This window comes from Crinia signifera, chromosome 4 (assembly GCF_055691185.1).
Source record: "Crinia signifera chromosome 4, ASM5569118v1, whole genome shotgun sequence".
Lineage (NCBI taxonomy): Eukaryota > Metazoa > Chordata > Amphibia > Anura > Myobatrachidae > Crinia > Crinia signifera.
Genome location: NC_139220.1, coordinates 113,935,017 through 113,947,664, shown reverse-complemented (window position 1 = coordinate 113,947,664; position 12,648 = coordinate 113,935,017). Strand labels below are relative to the sequence as shown.

Below are 12,648 nucleotides of genomic sequence, written 5' to 3'. Positions count from 1 at the left end.
GCTCTCTAGGCTCTCTTTTAAATCTGTGTGATTTATCTATTGCTGTACTACCCAAATCATATATACTAGGTGATTCATCGCGCCCTACGGGCGCTCTTCACACCGTCGTAAGGGGCTGAGCCCCCTTAATTTGTGAACGTTTGTATATGAGAAATATGGTTAGAATTGTATGAAAGATGCCTGTATTGCAACTTGAGTTATAGGTGAAATGTGTTAAATAGAGAGCATATGATGTGGAAGGGGGTGTGTATTGTTTTGTTTAATTAAAAAGCAGGGTACTTATGTATTATCTGGACTCCCATGTTAAATGCACCCCATTTTTTCATACCCCTACTATCCAACTACTCATGGAGTTGATTTTATATAGTGTGGCGAGCGCAGCGAGCCACCGTGCCCGAAGTGTGGCGAGCGGACACGGTCTCATAAGAAAACCGGGAGCCCAGATATTACATAAGTACCAAAAGCAGTTACAGAGTAAGATGTACATTGATAGTGTGGATGGTACAGTGACATTTGTGGGTGTGGGGGGGCTGTGTGTGCGTGTTGTTTAGGTGTGTGTGTGTGCAATAGTATAGTAGGGTGTTTTTGAATCAGCGGCTCCCCACTGGCGGAGGTCACTACACAGGAAAACAGGAGGCTGGGTAGTGATAGGGGTGTGTGGGCATAAGGGGGACTAAAGAGGAGGGTGGGAGACACTGTGCAGCTTCTGCCAGTGGGTGGGGGTCCAGCGTGGCAGTACAGGAGTACAGGACGGTGGCCCTGAGTCAGTGTCTCCTCCTACTGGGTGGGAGTTAGGGTGCATGAGAGCAAGAGACTGGGCTATGAGGCATGATAGAGGAATGTGGGCAACACAGCATCAGTGACTCCCCAGTGGTGGAAGTTACAGTTCAGGAGAGCAGGAAGCTGGAGGGTGGGTCGGGGGGGGCAGCGAATATCGGGAAGGGGGGATGGGGGGTGGGTGCCGCGAATCGCGGGAGGGGGGGGAGTTGGGGGGGGTCCGCCAATCACGGGAGGGGGGTTGCGGGGGGGGGGGTGTGCAGCGAATTGCGGGATTGTGGGTCACGGGGGGGTGGGTGCCACGAATCGCGGGAGGGGTGCGGGCGTTTGCAGCGAATCGCGGAAGGGGGGGTCGCGGGGGCAGGGTGGTTTGCTGCGAATCGTTGGAGGGGGGTCACGGGGGTTGCCGCGAATTGTGGGAGGGGGGGTCGCGGGGGTGCCGCGAATCGTGGGAGGGGGGGTCGCAAATCACGGGGGTCGCGGGGGGGTGTGCTGTAAATCGCTAGAGGGGGGGGTCGCGGGGGGGGGTGCCGAATCGCCACAAGAAAAAATCAACACAGAAAGGTCAACACATGTAAATGTTGACATAAGTGTGGCACTTCATTGGTGTCCATGTCGACACATGAGAATGTGAATATGAAAACATTCAAAAAATGGAAAATAAATCTTCAAAAACTCATGTCAACCTTTTTCATTGACGACCATAGCCATGTCAGTGTTTTACTTGTGCAATCCTGGGGTTGCCGTGAATCGCGGGGGGGGGGGGGGGAGTTGGGGGGGGTCCGCGGGAGGGGGGGGTCGCGGGGGGGTGGTGGTGGTGCAGCGAATTGCGGGAGGGGGGGTCGCGGGGGGGTGGTGGTGGTGCAGCGAATTGCGGGAGGGGGGGTCGTGGGGGTGTGTGGGTGCTGCGAATCGCGGGAGGGGGCGCGGGGGTTTGCAGCGAATCGCAGGAGGGTGGGTTGCAGGGTCGGGGGGGTTGCCGAGAATCATTGGAGGGGGGGTCAGGGGGCCGGGGGTTGCCGCGAATCGTGGGAGGGGGGAGTCGCGGGGGTGCCGTGAATCGTGGGAGGGGGGATGCCGTGAATCGTGGGAGGGGGGGGTCGAGAATTGCAGGAGGGGGGGTCGCGGGGGTGTGCCGCAAATCACTGGAGGGGGGGTTGCGGGAGGGGGGGTGGCACTTCAATGGTGTCCATGTCGACATTTAATTCTGGGGTTGCCGTGAATCATGGGGTGGGGGGGGTGGGCGAATTGCGGGAGGGGGGTCGCGGGGGGGTGTGTGTGTGTGCCGCGAATCGCGCGCGCGGGGGGGTGTTTTGCCGCAAATCGCGGGAGGGGGGGCGGCGGGGGGCGCTCACCTGGTGGCTGTGGAGTAGGTTCCTGGGCAGCATGGGGAGGCAGAGGGTGTCTGGCACTGTGGGCTCACTGGGCTGGTTCTCTGTCATGTGAGTCAGAGGCTCCACCCAGCGTTAGAGACACACTCACACACTTTGAGTGACAGATGTAGCCAATTATATAAGAGATTGTATTATGTGCATTGATTTGATATCTGTAAAGCGCCCTGAGTCCTGTTGGAGAAAGTGCACTATATAAATAAAAATTACTTACTTGCTCCACTAGTGTGATGCCTTGGGGTGGTTTGGCTGGGCTGGTTTTGGGCATGAACACTTATCATGTTAGGGACTTACACGGTTACCTGGACATGGTGCGTCAACATGTATTATAATTTTAATGAGTAATGTCTAAATAGTGCACCTGCATCTTCTTTTTGTCATTGTGTGTGTTGCACTATAAGCCTCAGAAAGGTAACACCTCTCATTACATAGGATGTGAAGTCTAGGGCTCTTACCTATAGGGCTTATGTAATAAGCCTGTGAAAAGCAGACTGCGAGAATTCTGGTGAGTATGCTCGTATTGTTAAAGCAGCAATCATTTACAAGGCAAAACCAGGTTGCCTTATATTTTGGCAACTTACATATGCCTGGTGTAAATAGACGCCTCCTGCATGCATGTGTGATGCTTTGTAACACCATTGGCCGGCTGAATAACCATAACCAGCTGCTGCAGCTCTCTTGCATTGGCCAGGAAATCTCTCAGAAGATGGAGACCTGGACTTGGCAGTCCCAGAAAATGGAGGTGATACACCTCAGTTTTGAAAAAAACGGAGGTCATTGCCACCTCATCGTCACTCCAAATGGCTACCATTTGGTCACCCACCAGGGTCAATACATACGGGGGGGGCTGTTTTTGTGTGTGTGTGTGGGGGGGGGGGGGAGGCCAGTAGGCAGATGTTCTGTATAGGGTGCCATGAAACCTTGCCCCGGCCCTGATTAGCTGAAGCTACTTTACCGGACGAATTTGACAACGAATTGGTACAAGTACATATATTCGTACCCATTCGATCTTAGGGCCTGGTTAAAAAATGGCCTATTCGCTCCGGGGACTGATGTTTTGGCTCTGCGCATGCGTATATGCTAATGTATGCATGTGCATGGCTGCTGTGCGGACTTGCACAGTCACCGAGTCAATCGCACAGGGGGGCGGGATGGAGGTGGTCAGGGGATGGCGCATGGAAACGCCCAGCATTTTATGGGCATCGTCATGAAAATGCTTGGCGTTCCCATGGGTACACGGATGGGCCGATGCATGCCGGGGGCGGGCGGCTGACTTATATTTGCGAACAGGGGAAAAATCATTTGATGGTCGTCAACCATACGGTCCCGTGCGAATGGCTGTTTATGCTAAACATCCATTTGCATTTCGGCAGGGATGTTCGTGCAGGGGGGGAGGGCGAATCTTTGCTTCTTAGCGAGCCTTACTGAATCAGGCCCTTAGTAAATGTCCCCCTTTGGTGTCTGGAGCAAAGGGAGCAAATACATAGAAACGCTGGGTGTACCCCTGTGAATGCCGGTGTGCCCATGTCTGCTCGGGGTGGGCGGCTGACGTCACATGACATCAGCGCTCGCCCCAATTCTGCAGATAGCGGCCATAGGAAAAGTAAGTATAGAATAACTTGTCAAGGGTGGAATAATCACTCAATGGTGAACGACCATCAAATGATTCTTCCTCTAGCGATGACTAGATTTATACTGCATGCGTCTCCATCGCCGGGCCCATAACCACGGAGCGATCTGTGCTTCATCTCGTCAGATCTGCATGTTGAAATTTACTATGCAATATATATTTGGACACCTGCCCTCAAGATATTTTCTCTGGAAAGCGGTTGAAAGGTCTACAGTGTCTAGGTAGACAGTCAATAGGTTGAATCCAACAGGTCAATATACAGTAGGTCGACACATACAAAAGGTTGACATGCACCTTCATCATTGGCAAATGGTTGACACAAGTCAACATGACACTTGAAAAGCTCGATATGCCTTTTCACAATTTTCTTTAATTTTTTTAAACCATCCACATGGACTACAATTGGGAACAGTTAATGGTGAGTGAAGCGAGCCATGCAAGGGTACGTGCTACACTAATTGGGGGTCCATGTTGACAGGTGTTGACATTGACACCAAAACATGGGAAAAACTCACGTCGACCATTTCATGTGTCAACCTTTTTCAACCAGGTCCTGCCCTTGAGTCTGGTGCTGGTTTTAGAAAACATGGGAATCCCCTGTTTTTTTGTCCCATGAATTTCTGAAACCATGACCAGTTCTTTGAGCCCGGGGCTGGTTGTGCTCAGGAGACAGCACATTACCATGTATAACAAATCACACGTGCATCGATTTTCACATTTTCATGACTTAAAGGTACTCTTTACTTAGAAGGGCGCCCACGATTTTGATCGTGGGCATCGTTAGTAAAAAATCTCGGGCATTGAATGCACTAAAAAATCGGGTGCGATCAACCGACGAGATGCCCGAGATTTCCCATAGGGAACAATGTTAAATGTCTCAATTGACCCAATTTTCCTGTTCAATGCCTCAATTGACCCGATTTTTCCATAGGAAACAATGTTAAATGGGCCACAGAGGCCAAATAGGGACCCTGAAGTGTATAATGGCCACCCGAATTGTTAACGCCACCCCACGATCAACGTGAACCCGATGCGTGGCGAGCGCAGCGAGCCCGCGAGGGGCGGCGGTACGCGTCCTACGACCTTTTCATACCCCCACTATCCACGTCGGCGTGGAGTTGAGAATAGAAAGTGTGGCGAGCGCAGCGAGCCACGCGGACAGCTGTGAAGCCCGCGAGGGGACACGGATACCTGTGAAGGTATCCGCGTCCCCTCGCGGGGCTCGCTGCGCTCGCCACGCTTCGGGCTCGGTGGCTCGCTGCGCTCGCCACACTTTCTATTCTCAACTCCACGCCGACGGGAATAGTGGGGGTATGAAAAGGTCGTAGGACACGTACCGCCGCCCCTCGCGGGCTCGCTGCGCTCGCCACGCTTCGGGTTGACGTTGATCGTGGGGTGGCGTTAACAATTCGGGTGGCCATTATTCACTTCAGGGTGCCTATTTGGCCTCTGTGGCCCATTTAACATTGTTTCCTATGGAAAAATTGGGTCAATTGAGGCATTGAACAGGAAAATCGGGTCAATTGAGACATTTAACATTGTTCCCTATGGGAAATCTCGGGCATCTCGTCTGTCGCATCGCACCTGATTTTTTAGTGCATTCAATGGCCGAGATGGGCGCCCTTCTAAGTAAAGAGTACCGACTTAAATTCACACATTTTCATGACTAAAATTTGCTCTTTATCGCATAACATCACATTTTTCATACCTCAATTTGCATTCCATTAAATTGTTGATTTCTTCTTCTTCAAAAAAAAAAATAATTAGATTTTAAAACATGCAATATGGTGCGATTTTAGTACCTTACTAAACATCGTATCCTATTAAATGCCACCCTGTATCTCTTAGATCAGTATTAAATACCCAAGGCGACATTTAATAGAATGAGAAAATCTCCAGTTTTTTAAAGCAGCAATCATTTACACTGCAAAATCAATCTCTCACTTTCTGAATTTCTCATCCTATTAAATGAACCCCCGTATTCATACTTTGATGGACTCCTATCTCATTCTACTGTATTCCTATTTTCCATTTCAATTAATGTTTAGATATGATGATTTATTTCCTATGTAACACCCTGTTAATAATGCAAGTAGTCTCACACAATGTTGAGCATGAAATCCTGTTAGTCAAAATGATGGCAACAAGATCCCAACAGTTACAATGGTCTGACCCCAGCCCTGGCACACCCCTCCTGCAGCCCATCCCTACCAACACCCTCTCCCTATGCAGCCTACCCATAACATTCCTTTTCTGCAGCCTAACCCTCTTACTTCCATTTGAAGTTGCCGCCGCCATTATTCTGACTGTCAGGATTGTGATGATCAGGATGCCGACAAAATCCCTTCACTGCAACAATGCTTTATCATGAGGAGGGTGCTCTAAAATATTTGGGGTGTAAAGCAAATGCATTGGGGTTTGCTCCTGCTTAGCCCCTAATACACTCCCACTAAAACATACACAGCAAAGCATTTTTTTTTCTACAAATAAAATAAAAATAAAAACATTTCTAAAGCTTTTTTTCTTTGATTTAGGTATCATGGAAGTTGGAAACTGAACAACAGGTTATTCAAACCTTATTTCAGTAGTTACGGACTTTAAAAATAGTGACGGCTCCACACATTGCTGTGTTGAAAATCCACAAACAGATCATGGCTCAACTGGCAGAGCATCCAATTACTACACACAAGGATCATCAATATTATTTTACAAGCAGGCCGCCTATCTGCCCCTACGTGTGTTCAACACCAAAGGATTTCATAGCAGAAAGAAATTATTTGGCCCAATCAATATTCCCTAAGCTTGACCACTTCTGTCTTACCCGAGGGACTTCTTTCAAAGCCGTTGATCTCAAGTGGCCAATAATTAAGAGCTCAAGCAATGAACATTCCATATTTCATGTACAGCCGGATTATATAGCACATCAGCAGTTGAAGCTCTCTTTGGATTATATTAACAGTTCATTTCCGTTCTTTATATGCATACTTGGTCACACTTATGGGGAATTTCTACCAAAGATGCAGGTCCCCATGAGCTCTGCTGACCCATCAGATATTTCCGATCCATCGGATATAGAGCAGAATCTTACTGTGGCAGATAGAGGGGGCTATCCCTGGGTCCTGAAGGGAAGGAACAAGGAATGTAGCTTCACAGAAATTGAGATTATCCATGCTACTTCTTTCAAAGATGCTCAGTTTCAGTACTACTACTTTAGAGACTACCAATATATTGAAGAACAATTACTCCAATGTAATGAACATGAGAAGCAAAGTATTATGTCAACGTTTGCAACTGGAAAGGAGGATGAAGAATTGAAGATATGGGAGTTGAAAACCAGCATAGTGGACAAAGGATTACCTGTGAGGTTTTTTAAAACGAAGGAGGAACTTGGAAGCTTGGTACTAAAAGATTGGCGTGATGTCATAGACAAGCTTTATCCCCACAACTCCACTCCTGTAAATATAGGTTAGTCGTATTTTGTATCCCAACAACTGACATGGAAAGCTAAGACATAAGTGGCCTGATGAGTTGCCCTGAAATGGTTTTGCAGATAGATCTGGCAATTGTTCGCACTGTGCATGCATCCCAGATGAGCATGCACAGCTATGAGGAACTAGGGGTAATTTATAGTCAGCGCATCACCACTTGTGGCTGAATGGGCATAACTGGGCATTTGCACGCAGACCACTGGTGCATTTAACCTATGGATTGCAGTACTGCAGCCTCCCCCCAGCAGAGGTGCTACTACAGCAGAGAAGGCACTTGTGCAATTATCACCTTGGCCTCCTCCTCTCTAGTGTAGATTCTGGGCACTAGAGGACCCAAGTTCTTTCCCATAGTGTACTGTGCATGCACCAGTCCTGAGGAAAATTGTGCAGTGTCCATTTTCCCAGTAATTTTCTTACTGTGCATATGCAAAATACTCAGAAAATTGCCTCTGCACCATTTTCCTGGTAATTTGTGCAGTGCTGTTCCTGCTAACGCAGGACTCTGGAAGGATAAGTATTGAAAAAAATGGCTGCAGTGTGTGCATTAGGTTCCCCCAGGAACCTAGGGGCCCATGTGCACTACACACATGCTACCCATTTTAAATACATCTGTGCCCCAAAGATTAAATGCACCACCCACTCAGTATTAATGAGCAAGATGCAGTCCATGACAGCACTGGCTTCACTGTGACTGGTAGTGACACAAAAGTCAGTCCCATTTTTCTTCCTCTGGGACTGCCAGACCGTGCCCACCATGCCTTTGCTGCTCAGAAGAAGACTCTACTCATTTTTGAGTAGTTGGCCTCCAGGAGCACTGATGGTGACTATACGATTTGAAGGAGTGTTGTGTGTACCTTACAAAGGAGTAGGAGGGGGAGCACTCTAGAAGGTTATTTGGCATTGCAGAGCAAAGCGGTAGGCCGCCGGGAATGCTGTGAGTGCATTGGGTGGTACGAGGACCTCAGAGGGTCATCTGACAATAAAGTTTTACCCCGGGTCACAATGTGCTCAGAGTGTCTTGGTAGGATCAGGAACTTAAGGAGAAGTGACCTGTCAATGCATAACAGAGCCTAAAAGAGAGCTTGCCGGTGCCTTAGAGAGGTACTGCAGCCTCGGGAGATGACCATGTTTCTAGCATTGGTCTTGGGGGTGTGGTGGGGGCTATGGAGGTACAATGACAATAGTTTAGGAACAGGCTTTACTGAGCCTTGCTCACTTCTTGGACCTGTAGCTGCTACACCATTTCTCCACTTTATATTGTAATTCGGAGCACAATGTCTTCCAATATTTCCCCAACTTTCTTTATTATGCCCCTAGAATAACCCCTTGTATAGTATAAAAAAGTAATAGTTTATGTATTATATTTCAGCGCTGTAAAAGAAATGTCATTGTTCTGTTCTGCCTAATCAGAACTTACAGTTTACATATTAGGATAGCATTTTCCTTGCTTTTGATTGGAATTATTTGTCTATAACTGAGATAGTGTTATCTTGCCATGTTTGTATTTAAGGTCACGAACACAACCTTGCACAAGCATACCACCAGGCATATGCTGAAAGTCTCTGCAAAGATTTTGTGGACTCACAAAGATTGAAGAAGCTTTTCTTGGTCCTGGATACATTTGCTGGCGATAACCTGATAAAAGAGCAGCCTGGTAACATCCTTTGTGATGTGACTGCAGACAGGTATGCTTTATCATAGACATAGGAATGTTTGATGTCTTTAGCATCAGTTTGACTGATGCTGATCTCTGTATAGTTTACCTGTTGCATGGCTATTTTGTAATACTATAGGAGCACTGCTGGGTTAGAGTGTAATCTCACTGTTCCTTCTACCTAGTCACCGGTTCTGCATGTAGAAACCTGGAGATGAGATACTGCAGCACAGTTATGGCACAAGGCCTATATAGCATAGTTGCCTACATGAATGCTGCTCCCTCTGTGAGGGAATGTCACCTTGCATAGGAGGTAATCTGGTAGCAGAGAGATGCGATTGCGTCATCATAGCCCCACCCCTGCTTAACAATGCCCACAGTACCCACATTATAAAGCGGCGTGCAGAGATAAGATGATGCAATGTAACGTGAGTCGCGTCATTCTATCTGCCTACTTCTCCATTTCAGCAGATAGAGCTAGGCTTAGGGTTGTGTGCGGAAGGGGGGGGGGGGGGGGGGCAGGGTCGGATGCGGGAGGCTTGCACACTTTCTGGGGGGCCGGGGAAAGGTATGCAGGTATAGCCTATAGTGAAGTGACCATATGATCCATTAGAGAGCCGAAACAGGTAGCCCCAAGTCTCAAAAGAAGCTGCTGAGACCTTGGGGTACATTTACTAAAGCTCAGAAAATAGACAGATACTGGTGTTGGCCATAGCAACCAATCAAATTCTGTCTATCATTTTCAAGAATGTGAAGAAGAAATGACAGACCACAATTTGTCTATTTTAGCTTTATTAAATCTACCACATTGTTTATTCATATAGGTCTGCTGGGCTCTTCTGGTCATGGGGGTTATTCTAGTTACATGCTTCCCTGCGTGCACTTGCAGGGGAGCAATTTCTTGTGACTGCGCATGCGCATAGTGTATGTGAGCGGCCAGGGCGAATAGATTATTCACTGGGCGCTCCCATATAACAGTGCATAGAGCCGGGGGATTCGCCCATAGGAACGCCCAGCATTTTATGGGGCATTCCTAGGAATATTCTGGGCGTTCTCATGGTATTTCCCAGATGACGTGGGTGTGGGGGGTGGGCAGCGGACAACAATGGATGTTAGCTGCCTGCCAACTTCCTGCACAGGGTGCCCTCATGTACAAATTGCCTATGGGCTGAGTTTGGTAGACTTGCAAGGCTGCGAAATTCACAACTTTGCGAGTCAACCAGAATAACCTCCCATGTGTACGCCAGTTAATATTTGGGGAAGTAGTTAAACATAAAAAAGCAGTAAAGAAGTCATGACTAACATGCAAAGTAGGCACATTAGCAGGGTAAAGGTTTTTCTGATCTATCTTAGATAATCGCATGGGTTTTAGGGAAAAATGAATCAAATATGTCCAATATGTTTCCACATCATAACTTGCTTTACAATGGAGCTTATTGAGCATTCAGATGCAATTACCTGAGTTGCAGTTTGCATGTGCAACAATGCTGCTGTGGCTCTGACCACAATGCCCTGGGAGCCACAGCATTATTGAATTATTGACAGGCTGCAGGGATTTTTTCATGACAGGGATGGAAAGAATTGTAGAAAAACATTGGGGGGGGGGGGGGGGGCACAGCTTGTTGGTCCCATTTTCTGGGTGTGCCAAGGTCAGTGACTGCATCTTCAGAGGCGAAGCAGGAGGGGACAGCGACAAGATCTACTAAGATCTTGCGGCCGAAGCGAGGGAGCGCTATCTCCCCCCTCCGGCGATGCCTCCTCCAGCTGACAGCGCGTCAGTTAACATTGACGCGCTGTCTGCTTCTCCCCGGCCCACTGGACTGCGCATGCGCGGGATCTCGCTACTCATGCGAGATCCCCAGCGCAGCTCAGAGCCAGCAGCAGGGACAGCGCTGTCCCTGCTGTGGGCATAGAGCATCGCCGCCTGCAGCTGTCGAAGTCGATAGCTGCAGGCGGCGGAACAGTCAGCGATGCTGACCGTTCATAAATTAGGCAGCGCAATACAAAATAATGTAGCTGCGCTATGCCTCCTGCCCCACAGCGCCCCACGCTAGACACCCGCTCAGCGGGTGTCATAGATCAGGGGAAGCGCTAACCCCTGCCATAAGGCATGGGGATAGCGCATATTCCCCTGATCGCCAGATAATAAATCTACCCCATTGTGAGTAACCTTAGAGTCACTCAGATGTCCAATGCTGTGACTGATGGTCGTGATTCTGGTCTGATGCTGCATTTTCAGATGTGGCAGTGGAATGGGTGTGAATTGAAAGGTCTACAGTGTTCAGGTCAACAGTCAATAGGTCGACACCAAAAGGTTGACATGCAGTAGGTCAACATTTACAAAAAGTCAAAGTTCTCTAAGTCAGTGGTGTCAAACTCATGGCCCTCCAGCTATTGTGGAACTACACATCCCAGCATGCCCTGACACAGATTTTATATAATGGATTGCTAAAACTGGGGCAATGAGTTTGACACCATTGCTCTAGGTGGTTGATGCAAAAAAACGGTCATCGTGCATTTTTCATGGTTTTCGTGTCAATGTTTACTTTTACAAACGTGCTAATACATGGACACAACATTTTCGAGATTTTTTTTCTTTAATATTCAATTTTTGTTAAGGCAAACAGCACATATAACAATGTACATCTCGCAATTTGTCAGACAGTCTTGCAAAGATTGAACAATGCGAAATGATACATACATATACGTCACAATATAAATCTGTCAGAACTCACTGTAAACCCGTATAGAATGGGGACACATAAAAGACTAGGACAAGACATACAGGAACAGAAGGAGGGGGGACATGTGGGACTGATGAGAATGCCTCTAATACATCCGGGTATTATCATCACTTAAATAGCCACTTCTAATGACTAGGATTTGAACAGTATTCTAGGAAATAATGTAGTGCCACTTAATACAATGCCAAGGGAATATATTATTGAGCAGCAAGTGAACCAGTTGAATTCAATAGCGTGACGTCAGCTACATCTTGAGGGAGGATGTGCAAGCCTCGTCTCTCTCTGTACTCGGCCCATTTAAACCACTTAAAATGGATGGAGGTTACAGATGAAGAGTATTTACAGTTAGCAGTTTCATACAGGAAATGCTTATGCACTTTATCTATAATGGGACGAAGGCATGGAATTGTCTCCGACTTCCACATTTGGCCAATAGCCGCTTTGGAGGCAATTAAAATATGGCCCAAAATGTATCTATCGCCGCCCTGGATGTTCGTAGTATAATGGAATAGTGCAATCAAGGGATCAGCAGGAATCTCAATCCCCAATACCTCCTTAATAAGAGAGAATATCTCAGACCAAAACGACCGCAAGAGGGGGCTCTCCCAAATGTATATGGTAGATTGTACCGATGCCACCACACCTTCTCTGATGGCCAAATGCTATGCAGCCGTCTAGGTGTGAAATATGCCCTCTGAGATAGTTTATAGAACATTTCCGCATGTGCTAGGCACTTAGACATCTTGAAGCCAGAAAGAGATATGGAATCCCAGTCATCCTCAGATAGCGACACAGACATTTCCTTTTCCCATCTAACATGGGCTGGTAGTTTCTCCTTTTTAGATTTCATCATGTCATACTGGTACCATTTAGAAATCCCTCCTCTATGACACTGGGAAGAGAACCAGGAGAATAGGATTCTTGGGAAGGCAGGAGTCTGAAGTTTTTCTTGAATTGTTGTTTT

At 47.6% G+C, this 12,648-nt stretch overlaps 1 protein-coding gene across 3 annotated transcripts in view; it reads left to right on the top strand.

Moving 5' to 3' along the window:
- The window catches only part of LOC146074320 (tetratricopeptide repeat protein 41-like), a 51,901-nt gene that overhangs the window by 6,670 nt on the left and 32,583 nt on the right, over positions 1-12,648 (top strand). For all 3 annotated transcript variants that reach the window (XM_083182265.1, XM_083182266.1, XM_083182267.1), the window contains exons 2-3: positions 6,333-7,263; positions 8,797-8,971. In XM_083182265.1, coding sequence (XP_083038391.1) covers positions 6,450-7,263; positions 8,797-8,971 — 989 coding nt within the window. In that variant the 5' untranslated portion in view covers positions 6,333-6,449. The remainder of the gene's footprint in view (positions 1-6,332; positions 7,264-8,796; positions 8,972-12,648) is intronic.